Source organism: Rhea pennata, chromosome 1, assembly GCF_028389875.1.
Source record: "Rhea pennata isolate bPtePen1 chromosome 1, bPtePen1.pri, whole genome shotgun sequence".
NCBI lineage: Eukaryota > Metazoa > Chordata > Aves > Rheiformes > Rheidae > Rhea > Rhea pennata.
In genome coordinates this window covers 6,890,454-6,909,238 of record NC_084663.1, presented here as the reverse complement: position 1 = coordinate 6,909,238, position 18,785 = coordinate 6,890,454, and the positions used below count along the sequence as shown (strand labels likewise).

The window sequence follows — 18,785 nt, the reverse complement described above, 5'->3', positions numbered from 1 at the left end:
ACTTTTTAGTTTAGTGCTTATGACAAGCTGTTTGACCCCGCTGCTAGAACAATGTATACTACATATATATATACATATATGCATATATATATATATATATATATATATATATATATATATACACATTTTTTTTTTGTCTGAGACACCAGCAAAAGCTAGTGTCTGTGCAGGCTGCGTGTTTGTGCTCCCTTTTCTTTCTGTGTTCCCTCGAAGACTCATGAAGGCTGCTTGAGGGTTAAGTTCCACAGTTTTTAATGCACATGAAGAAATACAATTTTTCTGTAGCTATAAAGCGGCAAGATGGGAGGAAGAAACCCTAACCTTCATTATTTCGCTGACAAGCAATATTACAATCTTTCATCAGTTTAATTCTGGTCTTTTTTTTTTTTTTTTTTTTTTTTGAGGGAACTGCAGGAAGCTGACTTCTGTGGTTGCGCTGACCGCTCTCGGTTTTGGAACAAGTTTCGACAGTGATTAAAACTGGCTAGCGTGACAATCAGATAAACTACGTTCAAAGTTTTGATCTTCGTTCATTTGCTGTTATTGCTGACTGCTCTGATTTTTCCAATTTGTTGTTCTGTAATATATCCAAGACAATCAGATGTAAAGTAATAGTGAGCTACAAACCTTGAACTGGTTTCGTTTAAGTAGCAAGAGTCCAAATAAACCACTTCAGCTAATGTCAAAATTCTTAAATGTAAATGTAGCTTTGGTTAAAAACTGTAGGGGTATAAAACTAGAGGGAAGGGGGAAAAAAAAGCAAGCAACATTCAAGCTATGAAGAATGCATGATTATATATTATTGTAAATTGCTATTTATCCTCTTCTGATAACAGGCTATCTTGTGGTTTGAAGTGATGTGGCCGTGGGATGCCTGTCTGTGTCCTTCAGAGCTTTTTACAGTTCAAACTCGTTGCTTTGGTTCTAGCTGCTAAGTTGAAAAAGAGAAAAAAAACCCTTTTAAATTTTCTAGTATTGAGAATCAATTTATTCTTTACCTGATGAAATATGAATGCAGTGTGGTTAAATCTGTCCGACTAGTTTTTTTTGTCTGTGTGAAGCATGGGACTGCTGGTGACCCATGGCAGCAGCACTTGCCCAAACTCTCCTTCGTGATTTTGGCACAGCGGAGGGAACCCGGCAGCCGGGTGCAAGGACCAGCTGAAAACAAGGTGGCTTTATTCGGCTTCCTGCAAGAAGAGGGCGGCTGCATATGGGGAGTTAGTGATTTATTCAAGTATTTGCTTAACATTTTGGAAGGTTAATGGGTTGCATAGTTCTGAGCTAGAGCTGGTAGGACGGATGTGTTTGGATTCCTGGTTTCAGAGATACTGTGGCTGAGCCCGGAGCTCCGTTTCGCCTGTTTGTTCAGTTTGTTTGGAGCAGAGAAAGGACCTTGAGCTGAGATCTGAGCGTGAGGGGAAGGCTAATTTGTGTCCTGTAGCTTTCAGTCTTCTATCGTATCATCTGCTCTTATATCTTTGTTTCAGATAAATTTTACAACCAAGTATGTATGTTTTATATTGAAAAGGCTGTAAAATCTGTGTCCAGTACTCCCTCTGCCTGAAGAATCTAGGAGAAACAAACTTTATTTTGCTTATATTTTTATATTTCAAATGAACATATCTTTCCTAAAACAAGGCTATTGTGTATGTGTTATTTTAACATATGCACAGTTTTTCTTGTGGACCCTCAAAATATAATGATATAATAAGCATTTTCCTTTTTATTTGACCCTCTAAAGCATGTAATATTTTCTTAAAGGAAATCTTGAACTGTTAAGATGTGTACACTTAAAGCAGCTGGAGATGACCTTTTTTTTTTTTGGTCTTAATTGTTCAGTTTCCAGTATTTTAGAATTGTGCTTATGAAATTTGGAATCTGATACTAGCTTCCACGTTTATTAATAGTGAAATTCATACAGAATTTATTTTATCAATTTAGCTGAAGAAGGTGACAGTTTTATTTGTTAAATTGCAGTGGGCTGGAATAAATAATAGTGCCGAAATAAATGCTAATAAGATTACCTGGTTGTTTTTTAATAACTTAAGATGTGGTGAATATTTCAAAGTGACAAGGTCTCAGCTGGACACTTTCTGCAACAGGTAATTGTAGCAGTTTGATGGCTTAGATAATGTTTTATTGTATAACCACAATTCAGAGCTTTCCTGGACATCTTATCTAGTTTCTCCAAAGTATTTTATATGTTCTCTTCTATATTTTTTAGTATAGCTCATAAGCAAATTATCCAGACTTCTCAAATGAAATGGCCCTAACTTACTGAAAAAATCAGTATGTTAACGGTAAATAAAAACACAGCTTTTTTAGTGGAATAGGATCCCCCCGTTTGTCCCTCTCATTGCAAGTCCAGGCAGCTTCTTCTGACTGTTTACCAGTCAGTGTTAGTATTAAACTGTCCGTAAAAATGTTAATTTGGACTGAATTTCCAGATCAAACAGAAAATTAATGTCGGTTAATTAAATTTTAGTGGAAATGACAAAATGAGTACACAGATGCCCAAGAATGCTGCTGTCTCTCTGCTAATAAAGCAGCTAATGAAGCAGTTTGTGGCCGTACGTGGAGGGGCCCAGCCCTTGGTGGGAATGATTTCCTCACGGAACAGATCCTGCCACCTCCTGCATCAAATCCCAAGTGGTGCAGGTTTCTTCCTGCTACTGTTATCTTCCTGAAACTTTATAATAAGGCAACGTATTCCCAAACATGTAAAACAAATGTGTATATGAAGCTGCTTGATTGCACACTTGCCTGTCCAGGAGGGGAGGAGGAGACCCCGTTATCGGACATTGCAGTTGTTAGTCACGGTCACTTAGCTCTTCACTGGAGGCCATAGGGATGAGCATGAGTAAATGTTAAAACTTGTCAGCTACCGGCGTGCTGCGCAGGCTTCGTTTTCCAGCGAGTCCAGGCTCACTGCCCTTGGCTCGTGGGCACAGCCTCCGTCCATCTGGAGAAGCTCGTTGACGTGCAGCTCCTTGGATGCTCTCGTTTGCCAGGCAGCGTTGCAGTACCTCCGCTAGATTGCAGGTGGGTTCTGCTGCTGCTTGGAAGTAGCTTGAGTGTATGCTCACAGGCTGAGCAAAAACTGTCCAAGAGTGTTTTTTTTTTTTTTTTTTTTTTTAATAGTCATATAAGATTTTATTGTACCCTCCTTATTCTCAAGAGCTAGAAGACCCAAGTGTCTTCAGAGCACCCTGAGACAGGTGTGATCTTGATGCATGAAGTCAAGACCAGTTGTTCTTAGGGAATTAAGATTGCAGGAAGGAGCTGATATTTCTTCTTCCATTCTCACTTAAAAAAAAAAAAATTAAAACTACTTAAAGCATTTTTGACTCTTTGCATGACATTGTTCTGCTTTTCAGAGTGCTGCATTACTGAAATGCAGATATTTCATTACTATTGCATGTTGGCAGAGTCTTGACTGTATAATAGTAGTCTAGTGTTAATTTAAATGAAACATTATAAATGGGCTTGTAGGAGATGAAATCTTTTCATTACTCTGTTTTAATTCTTCATTGAAAAATAGATTGCTATACTAGTATTAAAATCTGTTTTCTCTCAAAATTTGTCATAGTACTTTAAATAGTATCTTTATCTTCCTTTTATTCCTTCCTTTTATTGCACAAATGCAGACATCAGTTACATCTGAACATAAAGCAATCAAATTAAAAATATTGAACTACATTTACAAAATTTCTGTACAGATTTGCTGATTATTGTGATAGCGCTGCTTGGTCTTGCTTTTGGTTCGCATGCTCGTGTCCCTCAGAGGAATCTGTAACCCCTGGAGCAGCTCTTGGGGAGTATGGGTGCCATCTGCAGTGGCTCTGCAGTTTTGTATGAGGAGGGGAAATCTGCCTAACAGTGAATCTCAAGAACTGTAGTTTCTGTAGGTTGCCTCTTATTTTTTAGTACTTCAGCAAAACTGTAATCTATAAATATATAATACAGTGTTATTGGTATGCTGTGTGCTCATCTGTAATTAACAGAAAAAGGTGTTATCTAAATCTACTCGGTGCTTTATGTAATCACATAGATTTAGCTGTATAAATTTATATAAAATAAGTTTTCAGTGTAGATATAAGAAAATATATTCACACAGTAATGGTTGATAATTGACTGTGTTGCTGGTCATCAGCTTTTGAGTTTTGAAGTGTATATATTTACCCTGAATCGTAGCGCTGCTTTACTTTTTTTTTTTTTTTTTTGAAAGCATATTTGTGACAATTCTCAGTTCTTACTGTATCTGAAGACTGGGATTATTGCAGGAGGACTGCAGATGGCAACGTGACCGTGGCGTCCCCCAGCTGAGGCTTGTGAACCGTGCGTCCGTGTACGTAGTCGTTGCCGCCGGAGGCGAGCAGGCGGAGAGGGTCAGTGTGCGTGTGGCACGGCTGGGAAGGGGAAAACAGCTCCTGGGGCTCCCCAGCACGGGATATATAGTTGATTTTAGGGGTTGCACTTTGCTGCGTGATGGATAAATGGCTGCACAGTTGGTCTGCGTGCTCATTTTTCTCTCTTAAAAAAAGAGTGTCTTTTTTTTGGTGACAGCTGTACACTGAAAGGACTTTAGCACGTTTTGAAATTTTTCCTCGTCTGTGCTGCAGCTGCATCAAGCCCTGCCTGGAGACATCATATCTCTCCAGTCAATAAAAGAAAGTGTTATGTTCGCAGACCATTGTGTGGAATATATCTTAGACAAGATATATATATAAATGTTTTTACTGCTTTTGTGCTATGAATTAGTACCCTGCTTAGGTTTTAAAATATATGGGATCAGTGCTAGATCAGAGTTTGCTAAGTCTATATATACTCTAAACAGCTCCATACAAAAAAACCCTTCCACAGTCGCATTTGCATTACTACTTATAGGCATTAGAATGACCTTTAAGTTGTGCAGTGATAATTGCCTGTTTTACATTATGTATAAAACTGCACAGAAGAATCTTCACAGTGACAGAACAGGTATTAAAAATCAGCGTCTGGAAACTAATAAGAATGTAAAGCCATCCTATAAATAGTTCAGCTCTGAAGGGAATAATGAGCAAATATGCTTAGGCAAATCAAAGGAAGACTGGTTGTGCTGTGGAGCATGCTGTATATTTAACATAACAGTAGCCTACAGACTGTGCACGTTAGCAAGCAGTGTGGGGTGGTAGTGATGGATGTAGAGAGGAAAAGAAGTGGTGCTGGGGCCCTAGCATCTGCAGTGTGTTTCAAGAATTTTTTTTTCTTTTTTTTTTTCCCCAGGCTGACTGAAGCCCTTGTTCTTTGGGCAGAGCATCCCTTAGAGTTAGGAGTGCGTCTTGCAGATGAGTTTCATTTGAAAGGAATCTAGTCTGCATACTGCCGTACTGTTCCCTAGTGCAAAGTGGAGGGCAGTAAATAGGGATGGTCTGGAGACTGGCTCCAAAGGCATGCTTCTGATCAAACCTAAAACACTATTTGCAGAATTACATGGAACATCAGTAGCTTTTTTTTTTTTTTTTTTTCCCCTCCAGATTTATGAATTTGACACTGGGTGAACTATGTTAAGGAGCAAGTATAAGGTCTAATAAGGTTGATGTTTCAGGAGCAGGAACACAATCAAGAAATTGTCCGTTAATGTATCAAAGACTAATTAATACTCTCTTGAGACAGTTTGTATAAGTGAGTTACAAAGTGCAAAATTAATGGAAAAAATTCTAGCTGGTTACTCTGAACGTGTGGACAAACTTAAACTTTGCAAGTGTGTGCGCTGCTGTGAGCTCTTTCCAGAGAGAGCTGCCAAGGATGGTGACACAAACTAATTCACCAGTTCTGTTTTTGAGCTGAGGACTGCAGTGCGTTCATGTGATCCTGCTGACGAACCCAGCTGAGACGGGTGCCGAAGAAATGGAGTGTTGACATGTTCAACAAACAGTGTAAATCCAGAACAGGATGCCTCTATCGCATCCTGCTACATTTTCTTTTGTACTTAATGTACTACTATATCCAATCTGTTCATGTATTTTTTTTTAATCCAAACAAACAAAAAAACAGCTTGTCCAAAGACCTTAACATTTCCAAACACCAGTCTGTTGTAATTGGTTTTGAAACAGTATTTTTGAATATTCCATCTCGTTTTTGAGTAATCTTAGCTAGTAAGTGGTAAAAATGTTAAAGTCATTAGTGCCATCGGGAAATATAGCAGATTTTCTCTCTTGCATCCTATGGCAATGACGTGATGTAGGAAGCTTTCAGGAATGGTAATGGGATTAGGATTAACAGGAATGCACTTGAATGTGCCTTTTTGATAGTTTGTGATATGTGTCTTGAAAATTCCTGCTTCTGTAGAATGGTTATTTAATTATGATTCGTTTTTGGCTGTTTAAGATGCCATTCTCTTCAATCTCTGGTTCCCTTTTAATTTAGAACATTTTTCCTGCTATTTTTTTTTTTTTTAGTTTTGCATTTGTTTCTCCTCCCCAACCTGCTTTTTGCTTCCCTTTATCTGTCATGCAACTTTGTGTTGAGTTTATAGATTTCTTATTAGCAGGAAAACAGTTGTTTCAAATTAAAAATTAAAAGCCAAATCTTTTCAGGTTCAGATTTGAGAAAAATTTATCTTAATGCAAAGATGTTACAGAATTACTGTGACATGCAGAGTATTTCAGTTCCATTTTATTCAGATATCTTTATCATAATTAAAACAACTGCAAATGAGTTTTTCCAAAACATAAGTTTTCATTTTAAGACAAATCTTAAAAACTACTTCAGTTAAAGTTTGTTCTAAATTCTATATTGTAGTCCGAAAGGCTGTACCTGTTCGGCATTCCATTTATATGGCTATTGGTCTAAGCTTGAACTTAAAATAATGGTAGTGAAATTATGCATCTTTGAACTGCTTGGTATTGGAATAGTAACAGAATACTGATTTCAATGAGAGAAATAGTTGTTTCTGAGGTCTAAGATGATGAAGTTGACTTGCCCTTAGGTTGTCATGTAGCAGTTATATCTAGCAGTCACACCACTCCTGTAGCATTTAAATATGGTAAATAAATAAATATTGTAGCTCTCTATTTGTAAGATAACTAATAGCGATACATAAAGGGTAGCCATAGTTGTTAAACCTGAAATACATTAAAAATTATTTAATCCCTTTCCTTTCTGGTAACTTTTTCACAGGTCTCAGCTGTATGGGATTTGGAAAATAGCCATATTTTTCTAGCCTTTTATGGGTTTATTGTCATTCAGGAAGTTACATGTACGTCAATGGATGCCTTTGCACCAACTTCTGGAACAGCCTCGTATGTCCTGTTCTTCCCTTCTTACCTCTGTACAGTTGTGTTGCCACCACATCGAATGAAAAGAAATTTCCTTGAGTTTTGCTTTAAGCTTTTGATTACTTCATTTCAGCACTGTTTGTGTACGCATGGAGATACAGAGCACTTCTGATCTAATACGCAGGTGTAGATGATGAAAATGGGTGCAAGGCAATAGGAAATTGGTACTCAGAGCTGATGGAATTAATTGTAGAACAAGATGGTAAAAATGTAGAACAGCTCAGTAATTTATTAGTATATTCAATTTAATTTATGTTTTTTTTGCCTGTAGTTTTGTGCATTAAAATGCCTATGGTGAATGGTATAACTTTAAAATCTCTTTCTATTTGCTTTAAGTTCCTTATCCGTTAGTTATGTCCTCTGCATACCTTAACTTGACAGCCAGTTGTATTCTGGTAGTTTTGTACCTCATCCACTTAAACTGCATTTTCCTAAATAACACATAGCATTCTGCAGCTTTTTTTGCACCTCTTTTTTCGCTTCACTTCTGTTTTTGCATCTTGCTAGTTTGTGCTTTTTATTAGGCGTGACTTTTAAATCATCAGCTCTTCTGCTTTTTGAGTCTTGGAATGTGTTATATTACCAGAAAGTAATTACACAGGTCATTGACTGCTTACAGACCGTTGTGCATCGGCGTGCAGATTGCAGTATCTGAGCTAAGCCGCAGCACGTAGGTTGTGCTTCCATCAACCCTGGAAGTCTGACTGCTGTGGCTACGTTACATAGCCTTTGCTTGTGTCCAGATCATGCAAACAGATCTGGGTCATTAAGAACAGTAGTAGTGCTTAATTACAATCTGACCAGAAGTTTTTTGACTTAGTAAAACCTGATTAGTTGGGTTGCAAGTCTGTGTGCTTGTCGTGCACGTTCTCTTAAACTCCTTGAAGAGTTCATTTATCTGAACACAGCACCCTTTAGTTTGTTCTCAAATCTGTGATACAGTGACACATCACCTCAGCTAACTTCACTGATGAAAAATCAGACCTGAACTTTTTCAATGTTCATGTGACAATAATGAATTTTAAAATAAGCATTGAGGCTCAGGGGAAGTTTTCTGACATCCTTGACTAAGTCTATCTTATGAGTCAAAAAGAGGATTTGAAAGCAGTTTAGGCATACACCAAGTGCTTTGACCAGTATGCTTTCTTATCTGCAACTGCTAGCTGTGGTTAGAGCTCAGGGCCCTGCTGTTCTTAGGAGTAGCAGGGCGCTGGTGTTTGTGGGTGTCTGGGCCACTGTTGTGCCTGGTTTGTCCAGGCTTCATAAATGAGAGCTTCAGCCCTTGCTGAGCTGCGTGATGGCTTATGGACAGGCACATGGTGCAGGTAGCAGGGGAATCTGCCCTTGGACATGCACTTTGCTCTTGCCCTAGTACTGTGAGTGAGAGGACTACCTGTGTCTGCGTTTTCATTTTAGAAGGATTTGCAGTTTGTTTTTTGCCCTTCAGAGCCTGCTCTTGCCAGGTGCAACTTGACAGGCTTGGCCAAGTCCTTCGTCTCACTACAGGCTTTGATTCTTCGAGAGGTTTAAAACTTCCAGAGGCTGAGCGCAATATCTTGAGGGTGAAATAGGTTACAGAGCAGGACTGAAATGTGTAAAAGGCTTTACTTATGTATTATCTTAGCCAATACTTGCAAATTTGAGTAGATGTTGCCTAAATATTGCATCAGCGTTGGGACTGAGTAAAGTAGAATTTCTTCTTTACTGAGTTCCAAAATCCTTTTTACCCATTTTAGGTCATTCGCTGCTCTGATGCGAGTGTCCACAAAAAATGGTCAGATTTTTGTGACCCCCCCACCCCCAGAATAGTGGTAAGAGATGGATCTTCATTGGTAGATTTACTGCATCATTGACTTCAGCACTAACAAGTAAATAGATTCTTTGCTTTATGCCTATGCACAAGGTCTGAAATAAAAATAACCTCTTGTTTGTGGTGTAACAAACCTGTTAAGGTTTTTGCTATGTCTGTTTGTAGTTCTTCATCTTGCAGCAGTACTCAGATAAGAGTATTGATTTTGAGGGAAATAGTATTAAAAACCTGATGGTAAGTTTGCAGGTATCATTAAGTGTGCCACCGTTTATAATCTTCCTGTAAACCAAAGAAAAGAAAGCGTTAATGATACAGATGCATCCGTTTGTGCACTGATTATTAAGTAATTGTTTCTGTGAGACAGAAGAATAAATTAATAATTGGCTTCTCAAATGAACACTAGCCTTTGTAAAATGTTCTCAGAGTATCCAAAGAATTAATCAAATGATGTATCACACTGTGTTCTTTGAGCTGCGTGGTCCTTTCTTGAAGGAGTAGGAGTGAGGTGTGTAATCTCTATGGAGAATTCTGTTCTGATTCACCTGTGTTATCCTTCAAACGCTTTTGAAAATCCTTATTTCATTTTGGTTTTGTGGTCTTACTTCGCTTCAGCTCCATGCTTGCTTGTGAGTAAGAGCACACTGGTATGGGATCTCAGCATCGGCTGTGCTTACCTGATGTCTCTGATTCCTTAGACATATATGGGGGGGGGAAGCTGCCAGGCTGTCCTACTGTCCTAAGGTGTTTTCAATCTAAAATCTAATCAACTGTTTTATTCAACAAAACTCAAGTCAAAACTGAACTGAAGTAAAGGTGATGGATCGAATGCTGCAGGGAGATTTGCCTTGCTGGTACTATATTTCATGGATAAACAGCCACAAAGTTTCTGAAGGATTAATCAAATGTTATGTTGTGCTGATTTAACCAAACTGTGGAATTGTCTTATTACAATTAAACCTTTTAGCTGATGCATGCTGAATGGATGCAAACAAATTTGTATTAGTTTTACTAACTACCAGTGTCAACATCATCTTCTGTTTGGTAGGTAAGCAGCTTAGGCTTTCTTGGAGTCAGTCTGCTATGTTTCCCTTAAGCTTGATGCAGAGACCCAAAGATTATAGGATAGTTTTCAAGGAGTGCCATCATGCCTTGAGCGGGAAGTTCCCTGGCTGGTTGGTTAGTTTGTTTACCAGTCTGTCTATCGTTGACTTCCTTTTCTTGTATCAGGGATGAAGAAACTGGTCACATTTTCTTCGTAATTTCTGTTGCTGCTTAACAAACTTGTTTACCCTTCCAGTCTTGTTCTTCTAGCCTTTCGTATACCACTTTATAAACATAAAAAGCATGATTCTAGTACTGCATGACACTTTAAGATAATTTCAACTGTTTAAAGAGGATTTTAATTCTTTTTGCACTGCCAAATCTCATTTTAATTTTTAATTAAGTGAATGACAGATTTTAAGTATCTGATTACTCAGATTTTCAAAGCAACTTGGTGCTGCATAGACACAACTGATTTATAAGCCAGCAGTTATCTAAATTTGCCTTGATGTCTTTCTGCAGATTTATCCAAACTTATCTTGAAGTCACCAAGAGTAGATTTGGTGTCCTAGAAGCTTCTTGATGCTGATCAAACTTTTTCATAGGATTTACTTAAAGGATCCTAGTTGTACTCTAGGGTATTACTGCAGTTAAAATATTTATCTACTCAAAGATGAATAGTTCAGAAGCAGAGTTGCTCAAGAAAGCTGTTCAGCTGTGATGAAGAGCTGTTAAAACGGCAGTGGGTAACTCTCAATTTTAGCTCCTTGATTTTGTGGAAATACTCTTAATGTGTTGAGAATGAACACTGTTGCATCCAGAAGGGCCTTGCAGCTCCAGTGCAACCAGCACTGCGATTGCTAACGGTCCCTTTGGTGTATTATAGGAGGTGAATTGACACCATATGGCTATGGGTCACGCAGAGTGCCCAGCAGCCTGCAGTAGCTGGAGTGGGATGTGCTTTTGCTGGAACTCAGCAAGAGATGGCTTTTCATACTTCGCTGTATTTAAGGCTTTATTTTCCTGTTTTGTATTGGAGTGAAACAACCTAAAGCAAAACAAATCCTGAGATGCCGATGTGCAAAGGTTTACTCCTGGGAAGGCAGAGCACTTTTCTGTATACGGGAGGCTGAAGTTCAAGTATTTGCAAAGTTGGATTTCTCATGCTTTTGGAGAAAGGCAAATCACTAGATACTTTGTGATGTCTTTTTATCTTCCCTTCTTCTGGAACAAGCTTAGAAGTACCTGCGCAATTGGTAAGTGAAAGCGGAGATGCAGTAGCATCAGTAACTACTCTGCTGTAATTGTGTGGCTGCTTCCCGTTCTGCGTCGGGCAAGGTCAGACAAGGTTTCAGCTGCCGGGTGTAACTGGGAGCGAGATGTAACTTCAGCCATGAGGTGAAGTCAGATGTTACAGTAGAAGTGTGAAATCATATTGACTTGAGGTCGCTGGGCGGCTTGGGAGGAGTTCCCTCTTCTGCCCCGGGATCCTGGCAACGTCTTGCTCCTGGCGCCTTGGGCCAGCCCTGGTGCTTGTCCGAGCTGACTTTGAGCTTTTTAGAATAGTATGTACTGCGTAAACAGAACCCACCAACCCAACCGATCCTTTTTCTTCCTGTTGTTATCAGTTGTATTTTTTGTGTAATCAAATGATGAGGTGGGCTGTATTTCAGAGAATACTCAAGGATCTCCTATGTAGAGGAACAAAAGTTCATATTTAAGTGAGTAAAATGACAAATACAGATGAAACTCTTTTTCTACAACTACAGCCACCTCTAGTGAAGAAGTCAAGCATAGCTTCTTGTAATAGCTGCCTTCAAAAATTCCTTCCAGAGTATTTGTGAGCATTTTTCTGGTCGTATTTTAAGCTAGGAATGAATTTTGCATCATTAACAATGAATGTTAAAATAATATTATTGTTTGCTCCATTAATTTTGACTAATGTTGAGATAAAAATGATTAATTGAGAGATTTAATGTAACTAGTGCAGTGTGGCATCTGACTACCTCTATTAAAGTTTGTTAATGTGATAAGATAACTTAGGAAATGTTCAGGCTTGTGTCAGAAACTAAAATAATATACTCATCTTACAGTTACTGTTTAAACTGGTACTGCAAATCTCCATGCTGTTAAAACATTCACAGTCTATTACTAAGTAAATGTACAGTGAAAGATCATTTTGGTTTTTTGTTTAGTAACCTCTCGAGTTAAAAGAGGTATGAATAGTTTCAACATGCAGAAGGGATGTTTGGATTTTCAGAAAACTCTTGAGGGTTGCAGACATAATACACTTTTATCTTAAGGTCTGAGGGATCAAAACAGTTGGAATTTTCAGCTGTATTTCTTTATAAAGTCATAACTGATACCTAAAAAGAAGTCGGTGGGGAAAGAATAACTTGACTTACAGAAGGTCAAGGGTGAAATTCCTGAAATACTCCTGCTGTCCCTGTGTTAATATACTTCTGTAGTCATGTGTCTCATCTCATCCTCTCAGAGTAGTTGGTTTGCAGAATATTTTATAGAAACATGAATATTAAAGACTAGGTGTAGAGCTGGGAAAGATCATGAATTTCAATTGTGTGTGTGTGAGTGTGTAGTAATATGTGTGGGTTGTAGCTGAAGCAGAATCCATGTTTTAACAGTGTCAATTATAGCTGGAGCAGGAGTTGCAGGAAATTTAGTCCTTTTTGGAAGACCAAAACCTCCCTTGCTTCATCCGTGAAGATCGTATCTTTCTAGTTTTGTTGTTGCTGGTCATAACTGGAGAAACAAGGCTTTCTCTGTGTCGCTGGGCCGTGAGAATGCAGATGTGCTTTGATCACCGCTTTTGCAGCTGCTCGGAGGGTTGACGTTACTTTAGGCAGAGTAGCCTCCACGAAGATGAGATGCGTAAGTGCTACTTGACCGTTTCATCGTGATCTGAATGCCATCCTTTCAGAGCAGCGAGGAAAGAGGAAAAAATAACAGCGTACTGTTGAAAAGGCCAGATACCAGCTACACGCTTGTGAAGAAGGAGGACAAACGATGACTTTATCTTAGACATAAGACACTAGCTGCTTGTTACACAAGTCAAACCAGTCTGGCACTGGCAAGCCCAGAATTATACCCAGCCCCAGTCTTGAATTTTTTCTTTTAAGAGTTACCATAAAATATGTTGGATTGTATTGACAGAGTCCTGGACATGAGAGATTTTTTTCTTTCTTTTCTTTCAAGAAAAGAGTATTGTTCAAAATTTGGCTTCCTCTTTTCAGTGTAGCTTGTTACAAATTAGCAATTATTGTTTCTCTCAGCTTTGCAGCTGACTGTGCCGGCCTTTAGCAAATTAATTATCTCACGTTCATGAGTGCACACACAACACTGCATAAATTGGAATTGCAATCGAACCCTGCCGGTTCCTGTTGCTCCACTTTGCAACCTATCTGGCAAGTTTTTTAAGCCTTAATAGTAAGGCGACAGAGTGAACATTCAAAGTATAGCTTCAAACTGGATTAGCTACTTGCAGCCGTGGCTGATGGAGGTGATTTAATTTTAAGGTGTACTTAAATATGTAAAACAAAAATAATTGAAATTAAGGCCAAAAAAATGGCTAAGATTCCTTTTGCTACCTCATATTCTTTTTTCTTTTTCTTGTTTATTCTGAATTTTATCCTTTCAGTGCTCTCAACTGTATGTATTAGCAAGGATTTGTTATTAAAAACTTACTCCTGGATATGTTGCAATAATTGGTTCATATTTGTAGGGCTCCTGTAAGTCTTTCAGTAAGTTGCTGCTTAAAAACAAGATAGTAATAATAGTTGACTTGAATTCTTGGCAATATAAGTTGGACTCCTAAATTCTGATTTTCTTTGACCAAGCTGCCTCTGTGGAGTGCTGTTGAACAGTGCTGCCTTGGTTTCCCTGCTCTTGCTTTGACTCCTTTGAGGATTGCTTTTAAAATTGCTTTGAGATAGCTCGTAGTAGCAGTTAATTCTGTTTCTCGTGAAGCCGCATTTCCAAAGCGACCATGTGCCGCTGGTGACTACGCAGAAGCTTGTAGGGCATCTTGCAGAACTGCAAATATTCCACTCTACTGGAGCTTCTTTTTTCATTAAGAGGAGAGTTCATTCTTGTTCCTTCGGATAAGTTAGATCCTTACTTTCATATCTTCCCCTGGTTCCTCCTCATATGGTACAGCTAAAATCCTACTCTGAAGAAATGGTTTGGGGCGACAGTAGGACATGTACTTTCTTGTAGTTGGAATGGTTTCAGTGCTGCATAGATTGACTTTTAAAATATTTTTACTCTGTGTCTATTTTCTTTTTTTGCCCCTGAATAGAGAAGTAGCCAAAAACTTCCCCTTTATCTATATAAGTCTTTACTTTAAAACACGAACAACAATGTATGTACTAAGCTTAAGAAGAAGAAGGAAAAAAAAAGCTAACAAAAGTTTCAGAAGAATACAGCTTTTCAACTATTTCTGCCAGAGAGTAGAGTGTGGTAGAAGAGCACCAGGGTTACTAAAAACAACAGTGATTAAGGTATCTGTTGAAACATTTATTCTCAACTGAGGGCGTGTGGCTGTTGTGGGCAAATTCTTTTCCCCACAAAAATGCTCATAAAAATGCTTCATGAAAATGTAAGACAATTCTTGTATAGCAAGGGGATTGTTACTAAGTGTGTAAGCGTGTCAGCAATGAGAAAACATAGCTTTTGAGACAAACGTGCCTAGCGGCAGAGACCACACTGGCTCAGTCTAGGTTCCCGTTACGGCAATAGATGAAAACATTAGCGGCTTCAGTTTGGGTAGGATCCATGTGTAGTAACAGATACTAAAGACAAGGAGCTGTTGGTCGTTTCCAGGTGCAGTGTTCTGCTGGCCAATATGAGGAAGAAGCTTGAGATAATTGAAGAAACTTTTAGTGGGAGATGTCGCTTGGGGGGAAAAAATAGCCCAGTGCACTTAATCAAGTCTACGATCCCTTGCATTTGAACGCTTTTCAAGGAAGCCAATGGTGGTGTTTCTGTTGACTCCATGAGGAGCCAGGTAAAGTGCCCAGAAGTCCTCCGAGGCGGATTGCAGAGGGTGTGCAGTGATTGCGTAGGTCCAGGAGTGGGAGCCAGCACCCTACGTGGGGTCCTGCGTAGGAGCTGGCTTTTTGCTTGAGAAGATCAAATGCATAAGGACTAAAGTCCTTGTAGGAGAATTGCTTGATGCATCTGTCCTTGAATATTGGACACGCTTTTTTTTTTTTTTTTTTTTTTTTCTTGGTTTTGAGGATGCTCACTGTGTACCAGCTTCAGAAAGGAAATTGTGCTAGTTAATCTTGAACTTTAAGCCCTATTTCTAGTAAGAGTAGATTTTTTTTTTCTTTTTTAAGATGCTTTTCATCCCATCCTTGGTCCATACGGATGCAAACTCTTACCCAAGAACGCAGAGGGCCATGGTATGGACGCAGCATCTTGCGAGGCTGCTTGTTCCCATCCCCTTGTTTATTATAAGGAGGAGCGCGGGGCTGGAGGCTGCCGGGCGCAGTGCTAGCGTGCCGCCCCAGCGACGCTTCCCGGGAACAAACGGCATCTTTGTCGCAGGGTTTGGAGTTCGTGTAGCTGCGGAGCGGCCACTTCTTGAAAAAGAAAGAGCTGACGCCAAGTAGCTTGGTTGCAAGGACAGATTTTCCAAGCGGAGGAGGAGGACTTTCCCCCGTTAAAGGAGTTTAGAATATGATTGAGAAGTAAACAGACTTGCTTCATGAAGACTAAAACTGACTTCTACAAGGACCGGGCAGAAAATCAAAATCTAAATACTGGTAAAAACGTGTTTTAAATTTATATACTGATCTTCTAATTGTTGAGCTGTCTGAATATACTGTTCGCTATTTTGCTTAAATTTCTGGTAAGTGAAAACAAATTTAAATATGTAATTGTTAAGTCATATTATTACATTTAGTGGTGGAAGAAACATAGATCAGTTAGCTTCTAATACTACTGATTGCCAGAAAAAGTGATGTTACATAAAAGGGATTGTTTTTCTTACTGTAACTATTTAGCTTTTATTTTCACTGCCTAAAAATAACCTGCGTGAAGATGGAAAAATAGATTGAAATACAGTAAGTGATTTAATCTTTTTTTGCTCGGGGCGGGTTTAATATCTGCATGCAAGTATTTAGAATTTTTTTTTCCTTTTAAATGTCAGCTACCCACAACAAAATACTATTACACGTAAACCGTGGCTTTTATTTCATTGTCCGTGGGAATGGAATGGAAGGGAGGATGAATAGCATTGATATTAAAGGGACTTTCCAATATAACCAGAGCCTTAAAAAAATTTTTTTTTGTTTATTGCTGTGAAATGTGCTTTGCATGGGTAGCTGCGGAGCAGCTGCTGGTAGCGCCCACGGTCAGGACTTTATGCCAGTGTGGCTCTTTGTGCAATGTGCAAACAAGCAAGGATTTGAGTGAAGCAATGAGAAATAAATTGTCATGTTCCGAGGGTTTTGGGTTACTCTGCAGTTGAGGCAGTGATGATGGAACAAAAAACATGGAGAAATCTCCTTCCCAAAATTTACGCTGCACGGTAGTAGTGTATTGACTGTTGTCCAAACGGAAAGAGGCATTACTTAAATTTATGGCACATTTCTAAGAAGCCACTAGTTATGCTGCTGATAGCACTAAAGCACTGTAAGTGACCTTGTACCTACATGTTCCCCTGAAATATGAGGACGTTGTGAGGCTCTAGGTCTGGTGACTCAGTTTGTGCTACCTTGGTGACAACTGCCTGTCACCTTTTTCCAGGTGAGCTGCAGTATCTTATGGAGCATTTGCAGCCTGTTTCAGGGAGAAGTCCAACAAGTGGGTGTGAATCACCCCAGAGATCATTCACATGGAGTTCCTTGACTTCTTTTGCATGGAGACGGGTGGAGATGGTACTCAGCAGAGTGCAAGTGAAAATCGCTTTTTAAGATGCTGTGCCCCTTCTATTTTATTTTTTTCCAAGCTTTGTAGCTGAACAGGATTAGGTAGAAACAGAAACCTTAAAGAGCAGAAGAACGGTACATGGTTTGGTGGTGGTGCTGGTAGTTCTTTTCTGGGGTGGTTTTGTAGGTTTTGTTTGTTGGCTGGTTTTACAGCCCCCGTATCTTAGAATTTGGTTTTTAACTGAGCTGTTACCAGGCTGTTGCAGACTGCTCAGCAGCTCCTTGACCAGCGGAAGCGCAGAAGATTTTTACTGCCTCTTTTCACTACTTTATTTTGGTGTACTGAGCTACTGCTAGTGTGCAAGAAGGAGCCTCAATGTTTAGTTTTGTAACTTGAATGAATACAAGACTATGTTATTGCAAATTTTGTTTCTTCTTTTCTTTTTTACCTTTTTCCTGCTTCTGAAAAAGTTATGTTTCAGGTGGGTGATAGTGCAACATCAGACTGAAGGGTCCCTGCTATCTGTCAGCGAATTTGGATGGTGTACTTTTAGTAGGGCTAGCTTACCTTTTTGCCTTTGCCATTGGCAACTTCATGTTTTTTGCGTACTGCCACCTTTCCCTGTTCCTGAAGAAATTCTCTCTTTATAAATTTCTGGAAAGTTGGTGAGGTAAGGAGGTGCCCTTATTAGGGTGACAAGGGAGTAAAGCTTGTACTTGATGCTAAGCCATGGGGGGTTTTTTTGTTTTGTTTTTGTTTTCTTGCTCTGTAGGGCCGATAACAATGTACTAATGTCTAATTTATCAAGGTCTTTATCAGTTTAAACTTAGTTGCAAAATGAGACCACATCCAGTCCTCTTCTGAGCAATCATCTTGCAGTCTGCTGACTGCAAAATTTGTGTCTTAAGTCACAGCTGTAGCCAGTTTTGAAGCTTTCATTTCCTCTGGTAGCCTTACGATTGTTATAAAAGATGAATAATTGATATTGAATGTGAAGGGTTTTGATCATCTGTATCAGTTCAGACGTGATACAGTCAATTGTGTTATAGCTTGAAGCAGTCTGCCGCAGACTGGCATTTCAGAACTTTAGGACCACTGTAATCGTACGTAATCTACTGAAATGACAAATACTGATTAATTGGTTTTAATGACTATATGACTTAAGTTTTTTCCTTGCTTGCATGTTTGCTATAGTAAACAGAAAAATGACTGTTTAAAGAAAGTAATTTCTTTAATAACAATAAAATATATTTTAATGAGAAAAATCTGATGACTGTAAAAAATTAACAAATCTATATAGAAACTTTTGTATAAACCGTAGGTGCTTGGCAGTGCCAGGTGTAAAATCAGCGTGTTTGTAGTCTAAGGGTCTGAAGGATAAACAAACACGCCTGAAAACGTCACAAATAATTCTTACTCTTTTTTTTTTTTTCAACTGTAAGTACCCCCCGAACGTTGAAATCCAGCGGTTTCCCGGTGTCTCTGCCGTGCTGCAGAGTGAGGCCGGCTGACTTCCCAGGGTGAAACCGAAGCGTCAGGGCACGAAGTCCGAGCGGGATGTCCCGGGATGCTGGGATTTCCTGTTCAATTTTCTGTCCGTACTGATACTTCAATTCCTCTGCTGCTTTTCAAAACCAGGAATGCAAGGTTTAATGTGCGCAAAATACGGAGGGCTGAGAGGTCAGCGTGACGTGCGGGGGGGATGAGGAGAAAGCGCT

At 39.2% G+C, this 18,785-nt stretch overlaps 1 protein-coding gene across 5 annotated transcripts in view; it reads left to right on the top strand.

Annotated features, from left to right (window-relative positions):
* The window catches only part of USP6NL (USP6 N-terminal like), a 111,656-nt gene that overhangs the window by 29,940 nt on the left and 62,931 nt on the right, over positions 1-18,785 (top strand). Inside the window, exon 1 of one of the 5 annotated variants that reach the window (XM_062580654.1) lies at positions 15,815-15,959. The exons of the other annotated variants lie outside the window; for them this stretch is intronic. Within the exon in view, the coding sequence (XP_062436638.1) occupies positions 15,902-15,959 (58 nt within the window). The 5' untranslated portion in view covers positions 15,815-15,901. Of the gene's footprint in view, positions 1-15,814; positions 15,960-18,785 lie in introns of those variants that run through there. 5 annotated transcript variants of the gene reach the window in all.